At 39.5% G+C, this 18,057-nt stretch overlaps 1 protein-coding gene across 2 annotated transcripts; it reads left to right on the plus strand.

The window, feature by feature from the left end:
- The first annotated feature begins 6,566 nt into the window (after positions 1-6,566).
- stom (stomatin) lies at positions 6,567-17,732 on the plus strand. Of its 2 annotated transcripts, XM_073477812.1 has the most exons (8): positions 6,620-6,755; positions 7,575-7,607; positions 8,571-8,680; positions 9,014-9,086; positions 12,282-12,364; positions 12,562-12,765; positions 14,646-14,780; positions 15,069-15,330. In XM_073477812.1, exons 1-8 carry the CDS (start codon positions 6,686-6,688, stop codon positions 15,255-15,257), a joined length of 897 nt encoding a protein of 298 aa, XP_073333913.1. In that variant the 5' UTR covers positions 6,620-6,685; the 3' UTR covers positions 15,258-15,330. The 2 variants fall into 2 exon arrangements, with proteins under 2 accessions (XP_073333912.1, XP_073333913.1); XM_073477811.1 differs by lacking the exon at positions 7,575-7,607 and having other exon boundaries at positions 6,567-6,755; positions 15,069-17,732.
- The last annotated feature ends 325 nt before the right edge of the window (positions 17,733-18,057 follow it).

Genomic DNA, 18,057 nt, shown 5'->3' on the forward strand with positions numbered 1-18,057 from the left:
ACAATAGCACTATGTCAAGTTAGATTATAGGGCATATCATGAAAATGTGGTGTTTTTAATGGTGTTTAAACAAATTACTTCAAATATCTTTTAATGTTTTTACAACATTATTCAGATTATACATTTATATGAAGATCTAAAATATATGAACTCCGTCAGAAAGATGAATGATGTTCAGTTAGTTTATAAAAGAATATATGAAAATATTTTGAAATGAATAAACAAGATATGTTGTAGCTTCAAATAGATTTTCTGTTTATTACAAAATGAGTGCGTTCTTTATATTTCACAGATATTAGCAAATAATTTAGATTTATTTCTATATAATTGGTTTTGTCATTAAAGCAAACAAAACGTCACACTGACTGACTTAGTGTTTGTCCATTTTTGTTCTCATTTTGGCCTCAGGCATTTATTTAAAAAACGTATCAGCACTTTATTTTAGTTCATTAATTAATTTATTGCACCTGTCTGAGTACAACACATCACTGGGAATAGACAAAAAAACTGCAAGTTATTTTTGATGCATAGTTCCAGTCTGGATGGATAAGTGAATAATGTCCAGTGTTTTTCACTGTGTTCAGTCATTTTTAGAATATTTCATCTCTTCTAATCTTCAGACTGGTCAAACCTGGTTGTAACCTCAGAGACTCACTTCTCACAGCCTGAGCTCTCTGCTGGAGACAGAAGGTGAGATCTGTTTGTTTAGAGGGACACACTGCCACCCAGTGTTACAGGCTGTGAGGCAGGAAGAACTGAAGTTTTTTTTTTTTTTATTATTTAATTTTCTCATTTCTGATACCAGTCACTTAAACAGCATACTTCTCAGTATTAATGATCCTAACTGATGTTAATTTAATCCAGAGGCTGTTGAGAATTATCCACTAATATGAGCTGTACACGTTAGAGTGAAATGAAAGACTCTGTTCCTCAACAGGTGTATAACTTCTAGGCCAAGAGTTAACATAGTATGTATCCACATCCAAATCTGTCTCTGACTCTGGCGACAGCATCAGTACTGGCCTATGATGCACACAGGATGACTGTCTGACTCAATGTCTGTGATCATCCTACCAACAGAGGGCAGCAATGTCACAAATGTTAAATTCCACAAAAAGAGGCTTTAAAGTAATTATTATAAATTAAAAGGATCCCGTCTCATGTTTACTTTTGACCAATAAAAAAAATAAACGGCGAGAATAAAGGCATGCACTTGTTTCCAGTCTTTATGCTAATCTGAAAAACTGCTTGCTCGCTCTATCTGCATTTAGCATCTGGATGTTAGTGTGGTACAGAGTGGTTCTTATATAACTTGCAGCAAGAAAGCAAATAAGTCTATTTCCCTGCAACTATTTTTCTTGAACCCTCAATGGTCCAACTCTTATCTAAAGTTTTATCTTCAGAGTGAAACAGGAGTCAGCAGGGTTCTGTCCTTGCTCCACTTCGCTTCAGATTATATAAAATGATTTAACAGAATCATGCATGAGGCAGGTTTTCAGATGTACGCAGATGAAGCTGTTGTATATGTATATGGTCAGACTAATCCCAGTGGGATCAAACAAAATGACTTTATTACATTTTCTTATATTAGCTTAAATAACTGTGCTCTTAAGGTTCTCAGGGAACTTGGTGATATCTGGTTTCCAATTTATTTGAGTAAGTTATCATTTTGGGTACTATTTAAAATAATACCCTAATAAATACGCTAATTTCAGCTAATTGCTGAAATGGATTCATGTTAATGAGTAGTACACTCCCTGACAGCTGCTATGGATGAAACCGAGGAGTGCTGTGTTTGTCAGTCAGTATATTTGAATATGTGTAAATCAGTCACGAGAAACACTCAGAGCTGACTCAGAGGTGCCTCAGAGACTTCATCATCAGTCAGTAAAATGGCTGCCGACTTCAACAGGTATCCAACCTGCCTCCCACAATGAAACCTTGATGGTTTCAGTGCATATGTGTCACAGATGCATAATGTTTCCTGTGAAGCCTGAGTGGTTCAGGTGCAGCCTTCCATCTGTTAGTCGAGATTCCTCTGGGTGTATTTGACAAAATTGAAGTGTGCGTGTCACTGCTTTATTCTGGCATTTCCACATCACATCTTTCAGACTGCTCATAATCTTAATACATCTGTTTTCACCAAATTTTGGAAAGATGCACACGCCCTTGTTGAATTATATTCTTAAAATTCACTGGTCAGCTCAGAGGAGTTGGTGGATTTTTACTAAACCTTGGCTGAATGATCATCACTCAACACCTGCATCTCGTGTTTAGTCAAAGTCCAAAGTTATTTATGTGCCATTCCATGTCATAAAATCTCCAGCAAAACTGATGTGATACTGACAAAATGTTGGAAATACTTCATCTCAGTTGACAGTCGTGTGGGGAAATAAACAGCTGGAAACTAGGTGAGTACATCTTTATATTCTCAGTGAAGTATTATTATTAGTAGTAGTATTAATAGTAGTATTAATCATAGAGAAATGATAAATTATGTTGTCAAGTCCTGTTATTAATCCACAGACCTTTTTCACAGCATCAACTGCAGAAACGATTATTTTATATATCATATTATTAATTATATTATTTAACACACAACTACATATTTGTCCGCATATTAATGGAGTGATAACCATAGCAGAACAATTACCCAGATGTTAATCTAAAACAGACATTTGTGTCCTGTAGTCAGTCTATTTCAGAAGGTCTGTTTTTTCTCTCTAATATAAAAACTATATCATTGATTCTGTTTCCAAAGTGTTTATTGTAATCACTATAATAAAAGCAATGCTCCTTTTTCAGACTGACTCATTAGACCTTAACTACCTCAGATCAGTTCCATTCACTCGTCGCTCACTGCTGCTGTCTGACTCAAAGGAACCACCTCAGTGACCCCCAGTGGTCACTTATCCAATCACTTGTCGAACATCAATATAGTCTACAGCCAAAATTTAAGAAAATAGAAAGAAAATAAAATAAAAAATAAAAAAAAAAAAAAAAATGAAATGAAAAGAAAGAAAATAAAGCCCACACTGACTTCAGATTTCACATTACAGAATCTTAATATTTTACTATCATATTATCACTGTAAAACACATTTTTTATGTATAGAACATGTGTTCATTTATTTTTTACATGTGCCACTTCCATCCAGATTCCTCTGCACTGTAATAAATTGTAATCTTGTAATGACTATAGTACTTTAAACTGGCTTGTGTAAGCCCTATCTGTACATTTTCAAAGATCTGAGAGAGCAGAGCAGACTATCTGGCTCTTAATTGATTCTTTTGTTCACCTCAATCCCCATCAGCAGGAGCCTAAACCTCTATTATTGGCCAAGAAAAGAAGGAGGGATGGAGAACTGGACAGATAGAGCATGAAGAGAGATAGTTAGTGATGGGGAGAGATAACGAGGAGGGCAAAGTACCCTGTAGGATTAGCAAAAAGGGTGGATAATAGGGAGAAAGTGTGACCGCAGATACAGTAGCCTATCAAGTGGGAGTGAAAAATGGGGGAAGGATTGGAAATGAGCGAATCATATGCTGTAACTTATCCTCCCAGTTCACCAGAGACCCAAGACACTTTGGTTTAGAGAAGCAGGAGGGCCAAAGTCCAGGTAGCCGCAGGGAGATGAGAGAGCATTTTTTCATGCTTGAGAGGGTCTTCGCTGTACCTAACTGGCCACTCTGGCCACCAGTCCTGTACACTGGTCCCTGCTTGGTGCTTTGTCAATGTGCTGTGACTAATCCAGGAGGGGTCCCGCATTTCTCTCACCCTAATTAAAAGAGGATTAGATGGGATGGAGCTCTGGGCCACTCCAACATGCATAGCCATCGTCCCCTTGCTTTCCCAGGATAATCACACTTACTGGAATTGCCTGGGTTTTGTGTGCAGGCCACCACCTGAACTCAACGAATGGGTCTGTCACTGAAATAGGCGGTGCCAGGACTAAAGGGGCTCACAGATATCGATCGGACCAAAAACAGGCACTGTAGCTATTCCCCAACTGGTGTAGACACATGGTATATAAACCCAAATTCTGCTTTGTTTCTAATGTTGTATCATTACTTGTGATTATAAAATGTAATCTTGATGGGATCAATTTTTATCATTATTTGTTCATGTGCTGTGGGGATATCGAAAGTAATTAAAAATACAGTGGCTTGGTTATTTTGTTTTTGGAAATACCCAGTTCTTAAAATCTAGAACCAACACTGAGCTTGGGTGCCATCCTCTACCCCAATTAATGTAGGGGAGTGTCCGACTTTGGGACCTCAGAATTGCATCTCTGCTTTTTGCAAATGATGTGGGTCTGACTGAGACCTTCAGCACGCACTGAGGCAGTTTGGCTTAGGAATCAGCACCTCCAAATCAGAGGCCATGGTTCCCTGCTGGAAAACAGTGGATTACCCCCTGTGGGTAGGGAGTGAGTTGCCCCAAGCGAAGCAAGTTCAAGTATCTCAGGGTCTTGTTCGAGAGCGCGAGATGGACAGGCGGATTCTTGTGGCACCAGCAGTCATGCTGTTGTTGTCCTGGACTGTCCCAACCCTCACCTGTGGTCACCAGCTTTGGGTAGTGACTAAAAGGAAGATGGAGAGCGCGGAAACAATTGGCAGAAATTAGCTTCTTCCGCAGGGTGGCTGGGAGTAGGGCCACTGCATCTTCGCATTGAAAGGAGCCAGTTGAGGTGGTTCAGGCATCTGATCAGGGTGCCCCCTCGGCGCATTCCCTTGGAGATATTCTTGGCACGTCCAACTAGTAGGAGGCCCGGGGGTAGACCTGGAAGACACTGGAGGGATTATATATCTCATCTGGCCTGGGAAATACCTCAGGAATCATCAGGAAGAGCTTGAAAACATTGCCGGAGAGAGGGACATCTGGACTACCTTCCTTAAGGTGCCCCCACATGATCACGATATAACCGCGCTGGTGGTGCCCAACTATGGGTGGCACACTGCTTGAAATTGCCGCTGAGTGTTGCGCTCAAAGTTCAGATTATTTCAACTTTCATGATTTTATGATTGTATGCTGCGTACTATTGCAGATATTCTGATTAGTCTCTCTGCAGAGGAAGAATGAGTGCTTCACTGTGCTCTGCACCAGACCTCCTGGTGACTGAAGAACACACTTCTTATCATCTGTAGGCAGCTTTAGCCTGCTGCCACTGCAACCCAGCAAGACCAGAAGTGAGTTTGGCTGCTTTTCAAACCTCTATCCCAATTTTACTAAACTATATACAAATAATGCTGCATGTCACCAATTCATAAATCTTTTATTAAAATAAATAAATAATGAAACCTAAATAAAACAAAAGAAAGCAAACTAAATAAGCACATAACTTGAGGATTAGCTGAATAAATAGACTAATTAACCAGCATTCCTGATACTGTACTCTGAACCCAACATAAATAGGCGTGACCAGAGTGCTCAGGGGCAATTCTTGGTCCAGCATCAGGACTTGCAGGCAGCGTGACTGGGACCAGCCTTCTGAGCAGCCACATACATACAGTACTACTGAAGCACATGGTCACTAAAATTAGATTTTTTATCAATATACTTATTATCGTCTTCATCCACGACTATAATTATTGATCTATGATTGGATTAAGTAAAAGAAACGGAAAGGAAAAGGCAAATTTTGTTAAAGTTTTTCGAATTGCCACATATATTCAAACTCATTAACACAGAAACGAATATGACACATATTTTCGAAATGTCCTGCCAATTGTCACTATGTCAGATTGTTTGCTTGCTTTTGTTATCAGCTATCATGAAATACTGTATGTCCAGCCCTGTCCATTACATGTCTTAAACAGTTGTCATCCTATAGATATTTCTCTTATGTAGCCAATACAAATAACCAAAGCTCTTTATTTACTTGCCACAAGTCAGGTGACAATTTGCTATATTGGGTATCTAAATTCTCTCAAACTTGCTGGACAGCTGACAGACATAAAAGCTGAACAATGACAAAGACACAACAGAAAATTAGTTTGAGAGATTACTAATAGAAGCTGCTTTCAGCTGTTATCTAATCCTGCACTGTGGACCTATAAATAGCTAGATGAGATTTGCTAGTTTCAAAAGCTGCCTAGTTTAGATACCAGCTGCCACAGAGCAGACAGCTATATCCCCACTGCACCCTTGGTATCTCAGGAAGCTTTTAAAAATGGACCTCGGAGGCCCTGACCTTAACCCAGAATATGTGTAGGCTACATTGTGCTTTCAGGCTGCGCAGTTTACTCCAGGACATAACATCCAGATTGCAGCACAAACCAAACACGGGAGGAAACTTCAACTATTTTCTTAAGTTATCAATAAAAAGCTCCAAGCAGTGAGCTCAGGAATTCATTACCATGTGACTGTCTGTGTCTGATTTGTGATTGTGATGTTTAGAAAAAATACCTCAAAACAATTGTTTTTTTTCCTCTGCTACTTTTGCAAAAGTATTTCAGTAAATTTGGTCTCCTATTGTGAAGCCTGAGCCGCGCCCACCTCAGTATTCCCGGAAAACTGGACTCCCCATTTGCGTCACAGAACCTGCAAGTCAAACTTAAGGGTACAACAGGCCCACGTTCAGCTTCAGCTTCAGCAGCAGCAGCAGCAGTTGCAGAGACACACACGGTCACTCCAGTAAACACAGGGCGAAAACCTCTTGCTGTCCACGGTAGATATTTATCCGATGTTAACTATGCATTCAGACAGCGAAGAAGTAGCGATGAGAGAAAACAAAAGACGAGAACGTCAAGACGGTAAGGATTGCTTTACTTTATAAGTATGCGTTGTGGTCGGTGGTTCGGTCCCAAAAAGCATCATAAATATCGTAAATGTAAAGGAAACACTATCTCCAAGTACATTTGCTTTGCAATTAACAGCACATAGCTTATAATTGTACGTCCACCTGTTGTGGAAACACTAGGATAATGTGAAACGCAGCGCTAGCAGTAGAGGGTTGTTTGCTAACGTTGACAGAAGCTAACAGTGATTAGCTGCAGTCACAAGCTAACAGGAGCGTCACGTAACTAACGGCCGCGTCTCTCCGTAGTGACTTTAACTTTCCAGTGCCAGAGAAACACCTCTGAACAACACAACAAGATAATAATGGACGTGTTTTTAAAACAACCTAGACTCTTAACGTAACGGTGTGGCTTTACTTTCAGGTTGTAATCATTCATAAATCTGTCCCAAAGAATCAAGCTAACAACGTTTACTAACGGCGGGAAACTTTCTGCTAGTTTCATACATGTTGCATCCTGAAGTGACAGCTTAGCTTGTTGCATCTGTGTAGGAATAGTTAGATACGCTTTTGGCTGGATTCAACTGGATTTACCCTTCATCAGGGTGGGGTCTGTTTGTGATGGTAATCAGTATTGATTATGTCGGTAGCCGGCAGTAATGCAGGCCAAGCGAGACACCATGGCAACTTGTCAGTGTCCCTGAGTCACTGTTAAGCTAGTACATCAATGCCTGCTGTACATGCCTACATGTCTACATGTCTACATGTCTGCATCACTGCTGTGACGATATTGCAAGTCGTGCAACGGCGTTTTGACTTCTAACCCTATCTGTAGGTCCAAGCAGGCATGATATACATGATATTGAAGGTACGGATCCCAATCATTGACTGGTTGCATGTTCTTATATTTGACTGAAGTAAATGCTGCTGGCTCGGGGGTGGGAATCACAGATAACTCACAAAGACAGTCACCTACAATACATCCCAATGTCTGTGTAACTGTAGAAGGAAGGATCCGACTATGCCTCACTAAAATCTGTGTAAATTCAATCAGGGTACATTAAGTCTACAGATGTTTGCACCACAAAGATTTATGAAGTAGATATTTCTTCAAGTCAAGCTGGCAGAGGAATCTGTTTCACTTAGACAGAGCATGTTTTAATACAAATATTAATAAATATATACATATCTAATCAATAAATATATATTTGGCGGCAATGGTGATATGATATATTGCCTCCATTTGCAATACGATAAATTGCCATATCTGGAGTTGTTAACTATTAAAATAATCTGTTTTGATAATATATTAGTCGTTTTCAGTCATTTCTCAAGAAATAGTCTTTGGCTTTGGCAAACACTGATTGACATGTATCACCATTTTCAAAGAAATCTTTTAGACCAATCAGCTAATCAAGAAAATAATTAACATAACCGGCAACGAACATAATGACTAGTTGCAGCCCTGGTGACTGTATTTTTTCCCACCCCCACTGCTGGCAGGACGGTTGATGTGATTCCCAGTGTTTTTTCTAACAAATGCCTTAAGGTGGTGGCTGTTAGGGCCGAGCTGACATTAAACCTGACTAACCATGTACATGTATCTACGAAAGATTGGTGTTCAGACATGTATCAAAGCTGCTCTAAAGGTTGATTGGATTAGCATTGTAGGCTTTTAGCAGGAGAATATTGGGAAATGCATCTGAAATAATTTGCTTTTTGAACAGGTTTTTGCAAATATACTAAATTCTGACTATATTAATCTATTCCCACGGGTGATTTGAATTAGTCAGATTTTTTTCCATCCATGTGTTTGTCTTCTTTCCCCCAGCTTTGGAGAATCCAGAAACTGACATTGGCTTGTGTGGCTGGCTGTTGGTCGGCTTGTCCCTTCTTCTAATGGTGGCTACTCTGCCCCTCTCCATATGGATGTGCATTAAGGTCAGCTGTGTGTCAAATCCAATGTTTATTTTCCACTTAACCAGAAAAGCTGGCTGGTACAGTACAGTACATTACAGAGGATGGCCCACTCTGTTTTGTACTGCAGACTCATCCCCTATATTATGTGTATTTATCTAACAGCCTTTAGAAGCCGGTGAACCATTGCTTTGCATTATCTTAATTAAATGGTATCCTTAGTGAGCAGAGTAATAGCTCAGTGCTTTTCCCTAAATCAGTATCCATAAGCATATCTCAGTATCCAATTACACCTGTAGGAGTCAAATAAAAGAGACTCATCAACAAGCTATTGATGTGGTTTGTCTCTGTACACAGATTGTGAAGGAGTACGAGCGAGCCATTATCTTTCGCCTGGGGCGCATTTTGCGAGGAGGAGCCAAAGGACCAGGTCAGAACATTTTTTATACACCACCATGTATTTTTTACTCCATCCAGGTCCTCAGTTCTTTTATTAAAATATACTTCAAACATGGTTGCAGTGTTTGTAAGTCCCCCTGGATTATCTTATGCACATCTTGATCTCTTAGTTAAGACGTGTTCACTGCCTGACAAGTGCTACATTTGACACTGTGAACCTGAACAGCCCAAGCCACAATGTGATTTAGAGCCGAGAAAATACTGAAAATTGCGCCATACGACTTCTAACTGTATTAAGCTCTCATCACAAAGAAACTTTTCTAAAAACTAGAATAGCTTTGGGACCAGTTCTTTTACACATTTAAGTTTAGGTTCTCTGGTTTTGTTAAATGTACATTGTCATTGTTTTCTCCCCTAAAGCCCATAAATCGGGGGTTCTCGCTTCCATTTTACATGGTAATTTTTTTTTTTTTGTGATGACAGCCCATGGAGGAGCACTGACTCATATCTAAACCACTTACTTCCAGGCAGCAGGAACCACAATAAAAGAGTGAGAGTGAGAGTTTCCTGTTTATCAGTTAGCTTTTAAATACAAATTTTCCCTGCAGATACTCTGCCAGGCTTTTACTACAACCATCTTTACTTACTGCTTCGTTCTTTTTGCCTTCTGTCTTCAGCACTGAAAAACACGTGATCCCTTGGATTAAATTCATGCAGCATAGTTTAAAAAAAATTTTACTCTCTGACCCTGAAAAGCTTTGTAGTTACCTTGCCAGTATGTTTAGGATTAGGAAATTTGGGGATTATGTTTAAACAGTCCTACACACCCAGTATGAAGTTAACCACTCTGAAACATTCTCAAAGCTGAAAATCAGCACTAACCTCATAGTCGTCATTTAATGTCAGTGCTGGTGTACAAAGCCAAACAGTAGTAAACATGGTGCCATCCAAATACCGTACATTAAAAGAAACAAACAAATATATACAGTTCATTAAAAGGCCCAAACAAATACAGTACATTAAAACAAACACAAACAAAAAGGCCACCAATTTATATAAGTTGGTGTCTACAAAGAATCCCTCAATGTTACATCATGTATACTTGTATATATTATATACTATATACTCATGTATCATGTATATAAATTTAATACATAATGTTGTTTCACATATCTGCGCTCATTAAGTATTGTTTGTATGTCACAAATTCTGTTGCCATCAGCTTTTTTTCAATTCCTAAAAAAAAACAAAAAACATGATTGCTCCATGAGGGAGTGAGCCTTAAAAAGTCTTTTGGAAAAAATTTGAAAACAAGACTACGACTGTGATGCTTTACATGGGCACAGAGATGCTTTGCGTAAAATGCTAACATCAGATTGCTAACATATCCTCACTAACAGAGCAAACATGCTGATATTAAGCAGTTGTGACCATATTAACATTTTTGGTTTAGCATATTGGCATGCTGTCATTTACTACGTAGCACAAAGTACAGCTGAGGCTGTCATCAGGTTTTTTGCAGGTATTTGGTCATACACATAAATAAATATATAAATATTGGATGAATTACTTTGGTGTAGATGTCTGTAGCAGATTTTGCGCCAATCCATTGAGTAGACATTAAGGTAGTTCGCAGGACAAGTGAAACCTTTGACCTGCTGCAATAGAGGAAAAGTCAGGAGGTCATCAGAGTCATTAGGACAAATCCTCCTTAGAGAACGAATGTTCATTAAAAAATATTGCAAAAAGTAGTAGATGGTAAGATATTTCAGTCTTGACCAAAGTGTTAGAATGACTGACACACAGTCTCACATTGTCATCCCTAGAGCTGTGCTGCATGTCTGGAAAAAACAAAAAAGGAGGGGGGAGGGCTTACTGTACTTTCCCACCCACCCTATTCCTTCTGGTGGGCATGTTGACAAAAGGAAACCAGTTGTCCAAATTGAAAAATGGAAAATATCCTGGCCTAATAATAACAAGAGGATGTCCCACCTCAAAGTTCAGCCAAGGCTATCACATAGATAAGACCCAACATACACCAGTTCACTGTGGCCCTGTTTATTTGTGCTTCCAGTCCACAGAACCATACTGTATGCCTGGCAGTGCTACTGCACATGTGTCTGTTCGCTGTCTGAATGCCTTCATCATTCTATTCTCAGTGATGTGATTTCTCTTTTTGAAAGGCAGCATATTTGTTTAAGTAAAAATACAGCCTCCCACGAGGGATAATTTGCATACATCTCATAACTCTCTGTCTCTTTATCTTTGATTTTCTGTTTTATTGGATCTAAAAACCAGACAGTGTCCTCTCAAAATGCTGAAATGTGACTCCTCAGAGAGCCAGGGGACCCTGTTTATGACAGTGTGGGGTAATAATAGCTCTCTGCCAGCGAACTTCACATTCATGAGGGGCTGGAGGAGCCAAAGCCGAAGTTTATTTCAGCATTTGGTTTCCCGTAATGCCCCATACCCTCAAGCTCATAATCTGGCGCCCTCTTCATCAACAACAGCTGCTATAAAACAGTGATTACAACCTTTCCCCTCTATGTTTCGTTTAAAACAGGCTCATGGGGATAGTCCACCATAAATGAAAAGAGTATGTTTGTGGAACACTTTGCATCTGTATACACTTCTGCCATGAACAGAGATGTTTATTCATGAACAAAGGTTTTTTTTTTCCAGGATGCCTATCAGTGGAATTTTCCACTACTTCACAAGATGGTTTACAGAGTCTGTGTGTGAGAGCAACTGAGGCCTCTTGTCTGACAGCAGCTATAATTGTTGAGAATGCTGGAAATGTCATGATAGAAACAGCACGTTGACTTGATTTCCCCTCCGGAACAGATGGCTCTGATCTCACCATTTAAACACACAATATCCTGACAGGAAATGCAGCCCAGTAGTCTCAAACTGGTGTGGCATTAATGTTTGCTAAATGGTTGCACACCTAGCACATGTCTGTTTCTCTCAGGCACATGCCTAGTATTGTTTAATGCACTAATTCAATCATTGCGACTTGAAACGGGCTTATGAAAGCTGCAAATATCCACAGCTTTGCCTCGCTGTCAGCACAGCTGCAGGCTTATAAAGAGAGCTTGACTTGGCCTCCTGCCCGAATTTCATTCATCCCGGTGTTTTCAAACATTTGTGAAGAAGCTTCCTCATTATTGTGTTTACAGGGGCTTTAGTCTTTGTTAAAACTATTTGCATTCTTGTGATTCCACAGGGCTGTTCTTCATCTTGCCGTGCACTGACAGCTTCATTAATGTGGACATGCGCACCATCACCTTCGACATCCCACCACAGGAGGTATGACATGCACACTCCCAATTACATTAAACAAATACTTTGTCACATTCACAGAAATTCAAAAGACATCAAAATAATTGTGCAAATTCTTGGCACAGTCCACCAGTAATGCACTCAGAACCATAACAATCATTTAAATGTGACACTACTTAGCAATTTCTATCTTTTATTACCTAATTTGTGTGTCCTGCTTTCAGGTTTTGACCAAAGACTCTGTGACAGTGAGTGTTGATGGTGTGGTGTACTACCGCGTCCAGAATGCTACCCTGGCTGTGGCTAACATCACTAACGCAGATGCTGCCACCCGGCTGTTGGCCCAGACCACCCTGAGGAACGTCCTCGGTACCAAGAACTTGGCAGAGATCCTTTCTGACCGTGAGGAAATCGCGCACAGTATGCAGGTAGAGCACTGTAAACGTTGTACACACAGGTAGCTGGTGTTATAATCCAAAACAACATGCTAGCACTTGGGGTGTGAATCTTTGACAATCTAATAATTTGATTTGATTTTGATTTTTGGGTGTCCAATCTGATTCAGAATCGATTTTCGATTCAAAACGAATCTTGATTCAAATTGATTATTGATTGAATAAATAGAAAAGGGGGCACTGTTTTCAGTCTTTGGCCCCAGACCCAGTCTGAATCACGGGAGACTGGCCATTCTTTGTTTTTTACACAACCCTAGCTCGCACTGATGTTTGTCACAAAATTACCAGGCTGGACATACTAGGGCTGTCAGTTTTTATTTAAAATTTGTACTTTTAAAAAAAAAAAAATGTAAATACTGGAACTATTTATGATTTGTTAAATTTAAAATGTACAGCCTATAATCGCAACAGAGCACTCTTAACATTCACTGTAAACATGCCCTATTTTTCTGTATGGAATTTTTTCCTGTTTTTGTGACTTTTATATAATTTATGAGACAATATGTTCCATCTACTCTCCAAAATGATCTGTCTTGCTAAAACAATGCTGTGATGCCAGTCCTTCTATAGTTCTGAGTCATTATATTGACATTTCCTTCACTGTGTTCCTGTGATTGTCAGGAAAGAAAATGTTGTAAATATGCTGCAACTGAGAAGCTGGACCCCTGAAGGAATGCACACTGCGGCATTTCGCAGAAAACCTATTATGGAGTCAGTAAAAATAAGTGTAGGCAATAATATGAGGCTCCAGTAAGACAGACTGACTGGTGGAGAAAACAGAATGGGGGATTAGGGTGCCACCTTGCTTCGAGCCAGGTTTGCCTGAACTCTGAGTTAAACTAACAAACTGCAGTTAAAATGTGCATCAGCTGTAAACTAAGAAAACCTGAGGTAATCCCGTGTTCATGTAGAGCACAGCTGTTAGTTTGCCTTTAGTTCAATAATTTATTTATTCATTAAACTTTTACTTCCAGTTTATGCTGAGCTTCTGTAATTGATTAAATATTAACTTCTGATGCACACACAGTCAGAAGGTTTGTCAGCGATCCCTCGGTGGTTCATTAATGTCAAATAGACTGTATGTGTTCAGGATTACAGTATGCTAATTGTTTTCACACTGATGTGGATAAAGTGTGAGACACTGCTCATGTGTCAAATTCTGTTGTCTCCACACCAGCGTTTACAGTTTCCAATTTCCAATGAAACACAGTAAAAGTAACCACAGCAGACACAGAGCAAAGCCTCACACATTTACATTTTGTTTTCACAGTAGGAGACTTTGTATCAAGTACAAAGACCAAACTGTTTTTATTTAAAGGCTCCTCAATTTAGGTTTTGATCTTAAAACGTCTTGATGCAATAAAGTGAAAATAAGCCGTGTGATCTGCTTCTTGCTCATCATTCAGTGCTTGTTATTCACAATATTATAATAATAATAATAATAATAATAACTGAGAAATGACTGCTGGTGCCACAGTGTTGTGTAATATTATGATTGTATGTTATTGTGAATATGCTTTAGCCATCATTCATAATTGATTAACCATTATTTTGTACTTTTACACTAGCTGTGCTCTAAATGTAATTTCTCTCCAGGAAAGAAACATAAACCTGGTCAGAGCTCCATCTGCTGGACGATTTTAAACAATGCAGCACAGTTGAATTCGAAACGGGAGTTTTCTGGCTGATCTTTGTCTTAACTTCAGTCTCTTAGTTAGACAATCTGGGCTAATAAATACAACTTAGCTTGTGTTCATTAACAAAAATATATTTTAATAGAGGCCTTGGAAACTTGGAACAAAACATGTTGAATAATGTTTAATAATAATGCACTTGCTTCTCTTTCCCCTCAGTCCACTCTGGACGATGCTACGGATGACTGGGGTATCAAGGTGGAGCGGGTGGAGATCAAAGACGTCAAGCTGCCCCTTCAGCTCCAGAGAGCAATGGCTGCTGAGGCTGAGGCCACCCGTGAGGCCAGAGCCAAGGTAAAGTGGTGCTGCCTCCCTGTGATTGTGATCAAATTAGAAGATCCTCTCAGACCTCACACCCTGACATACATCAGCCTTTTTGTCCATTTAATTAATAAAAATTGGATGAAATATCACTTTGCATTGCAGGATTTATGTAATTTGTAACCAAACATGTTGGTGTAATGCTACTAAATAATAAAAGTGTTTTTTTTCCTTCTAATCACATTGAGGTCTCTGGTTCAGACTTCCCTCACCGTCTATCACGTTCATTCACCTATTGTCCCTCCTGTTGTTCTTCTCTAGGTGATTGCAGCGGAGGGAGAGATGAATGCATCGCGGGCGCTGAAGGAGGCCTCCCTGGTGATCGCAGAGTCTCCGTCAGCCCTGCAGCTGCGTTACCTTCAGACCCTCAACACCATCGCCGCCGAGAAGAACTCCACCATCATTTTCCCGCTGCCGCTGGAGATGATGCAGGGGTTCATAAAAGGTTGAGGGGGAGTTTAAAAACACATGGCACGCACCACATGCATCACTCATATACACAAATTTAGGCCCCAAGTCTGTAAAGCAGTGCTAAGATGGTGCTTGGGAAGTTGTGCCTGTGGCTCATGATGCACCTGGTCACCAGTACTAACTGTTTATTTACTTTTTATTGCCTTGCCATGGCTGCTTGTGAACACAACTGACAAGTTTCTGCATCTTTGTGAGAGGGAATAACTGCATTCATCATCTTAAAAAAAAGAAAACCGCAACAAAAACTAACTGACCATTTTATAGCAAGTGGAACATTTGCTATTAAATTAACATTTTATTGTTTTAAAAAATCTTTTAGATTCCTCAGACAGCTTAAGCAGATTAGCAGAAAATGAAAATATGAAATCTAACTTCATGTGTTACATTTTATTTTAATGAAATTCTACATATAACTTCATATGTGACGTGGTTGTGTTGCCCATGATCTGTTGTCTGTTTCACTGATCTGTTTGGCTAAACAGCCGATGAGAAAGTTCTCTATCACCTGCTGCTTATACAGCACGCTCAGTCAGCTGTCTGCCAAGAACTGACCACAAGCTGAATTTATTGACTTTATATTGTGTATGAGATTTTACCAAAACCAGCCACAGTGCAGCAGCTGCTTCAGCTTTTATCCTGCGCTTTTATTTGTCCTTCTATTTAGGAATCAGACAGTGTTTAGCTGACCGTCAAAGCAGCAACAGGAAGCACGAACACCAAGTAAAGTTCCTGCTGGATATGTTGCCTTACACCTACACACACACACACACACACACACACACACACACACACACACACACACGTTCTTCCACTTATATATCTTATGTCTCCTCATACTGTGGTACTACTGCGACCACTGCCAGCGTCATAGCATCATTGTGCTCTGATCATTTTATACGTAAAAGTACTGATTGTCATGATAGCCATTCGAGGACTATGTTCACTCAGTTCTAGTGTTAAACCGATTCCAGCTTCATCTTCACTAACGTTGTAGCCTTGAAGGTTCAAACATGTAGCAGGACGTACAGTATACGCTCTACTGTACTTGACCTGCTCCGCTCTCCTACTGACATCAGGAGACTGAATGAAACAAACACTGGCGATGCTAAAAATACATTTAATATGGTGCTTAAACAGAATGAACTGTATAAATTGTAAAGGCACGAGGTGGATCCATGCAGCAGCTGCAATGACACAATCAGTACCACAACACAAACCGACACGAGAAATACAGCGATCTTAAAATAGCCTTCAAAAAGTAGTGATCAACCAGAGTGACGTATAGATAATGATCCAGAAACACACGCACACACACACACACACACACTTCTCCGGTTGTCAACGCTTTTGTCTCAGATTACGAGCTTAGCCTCGGCTGAGATGTTGACAGTCGTGCTGACAGACTAGATGTTACTTGTATTTGTTTACAGTATGCTTTTTATTCATGCACATTCATACTCGTGTTACATGTACAGGGGTGGCCAAAATATTAGTAATATTAGTATTATAGGGCTGTCAGTTGTTGCTATAATTTTGTCCACCCCGTCTGGCTTCACTGCTTAGAAGAACTAGGGGACTGTTAGAAAAACACTTAACCTAAATCTTTCTGCCAAAAGCCTTAACCTACTGCCATCAGTTCATTTTACAGCCTATTGCCACATTTCTATGCACTATTAAATGAAACTGACTGATTTTATGTACCTTTTTTTTTTTTTAACAGCACCATTTTATCACATATGCTCCTTCTGGGTGTAATCGACTAAGCCAAATACTCAGATATCTTTATTTTTAAAGCTGTAGTTGTCATATTTTTCCTCCTTTTTGATGTATTAAGGGAAGAAGTGTTGGTAAATGTATGTTACAGTTTCTAGTGTATGTGTGACTTGGTAGTATTATTCTATGTGCATATATTCATATACATATAATATCTAAATTTATATGAATGCAGTTCTGTATATTATACTGCAGTTTTGCTGTAGCTAGACGGGGGGTCAGAGTTGTCACAGCTGAACGCAGGTTTGAAGTGACATTATTTCTTTTATTTTATTTTGTAATACAAAGACTGTTACGTTATTTCACTGCAGTTACTGTTTCATGTGCGAGTTCTTACTGTTGACCCATGTTGATTAGTTGAGTTTGAGGTCTTTAAGAGAAAGAAGAGAAGTGAGCAGCTACTCGGTCATGTGTTCACCAGTAGATTGTGAGGGGACATTTTTGAGCTCTCTTATTATTTGGATTTCAAAACCTTGCTCATTAAAGTGAAGTCGTGCTTTAGTCTCTATCTTGTTATGAAAAATGTTACACACATTAATATCATTTCACAAAGTTTATTCCAGTTTTACTATGTTAGATTTTGCAGGTTACATATTTTTTGTACAGTTTGCTAATGTTTGATATGGGTTTATCTTGACAAAACATAGGTGAGACTTTAAATAAAGATTCTATCAAAAAGCATTTTTGTGATGGATGTCTTCCTTCTTAGATCAATGTTGAATTAAAGGACTGACATGCTTATTATCAGGTTAATACTTTTATGTTGGGTGTCTATTAAGAGGTGTTTACATGCTTTAATGTTAAAAAGAATACATTATTTTTCTCTATTCACCCTGTTTGAATGCTGTTTTGGTGCCTGTCTCTTTAAGGGTCTTCTCCCAACCATGGCCATGCCGGGGGCGTGACTGAAGGCGGTGGCTGTATAAGGGCGCACTCACGCTTCGCCCAGTTTCTTCCGCACCATGCCGAAGCACGGTCGTCCCTCCTCCCCACTCCCCTGCTGGGC

The sequence above is a fragment of the Pagrus major genome, chromosome 12, assembly GCF_040436345.1.
Source record: "Pagrus major chromosome 12, Pma_NU_1.0".
NCBI classification, from domain to species: Eukaryota; Metazoa; Chordata; class Actinopteri; order Spariformes; family Sparidae; genus Pagrus; species Pagrus major.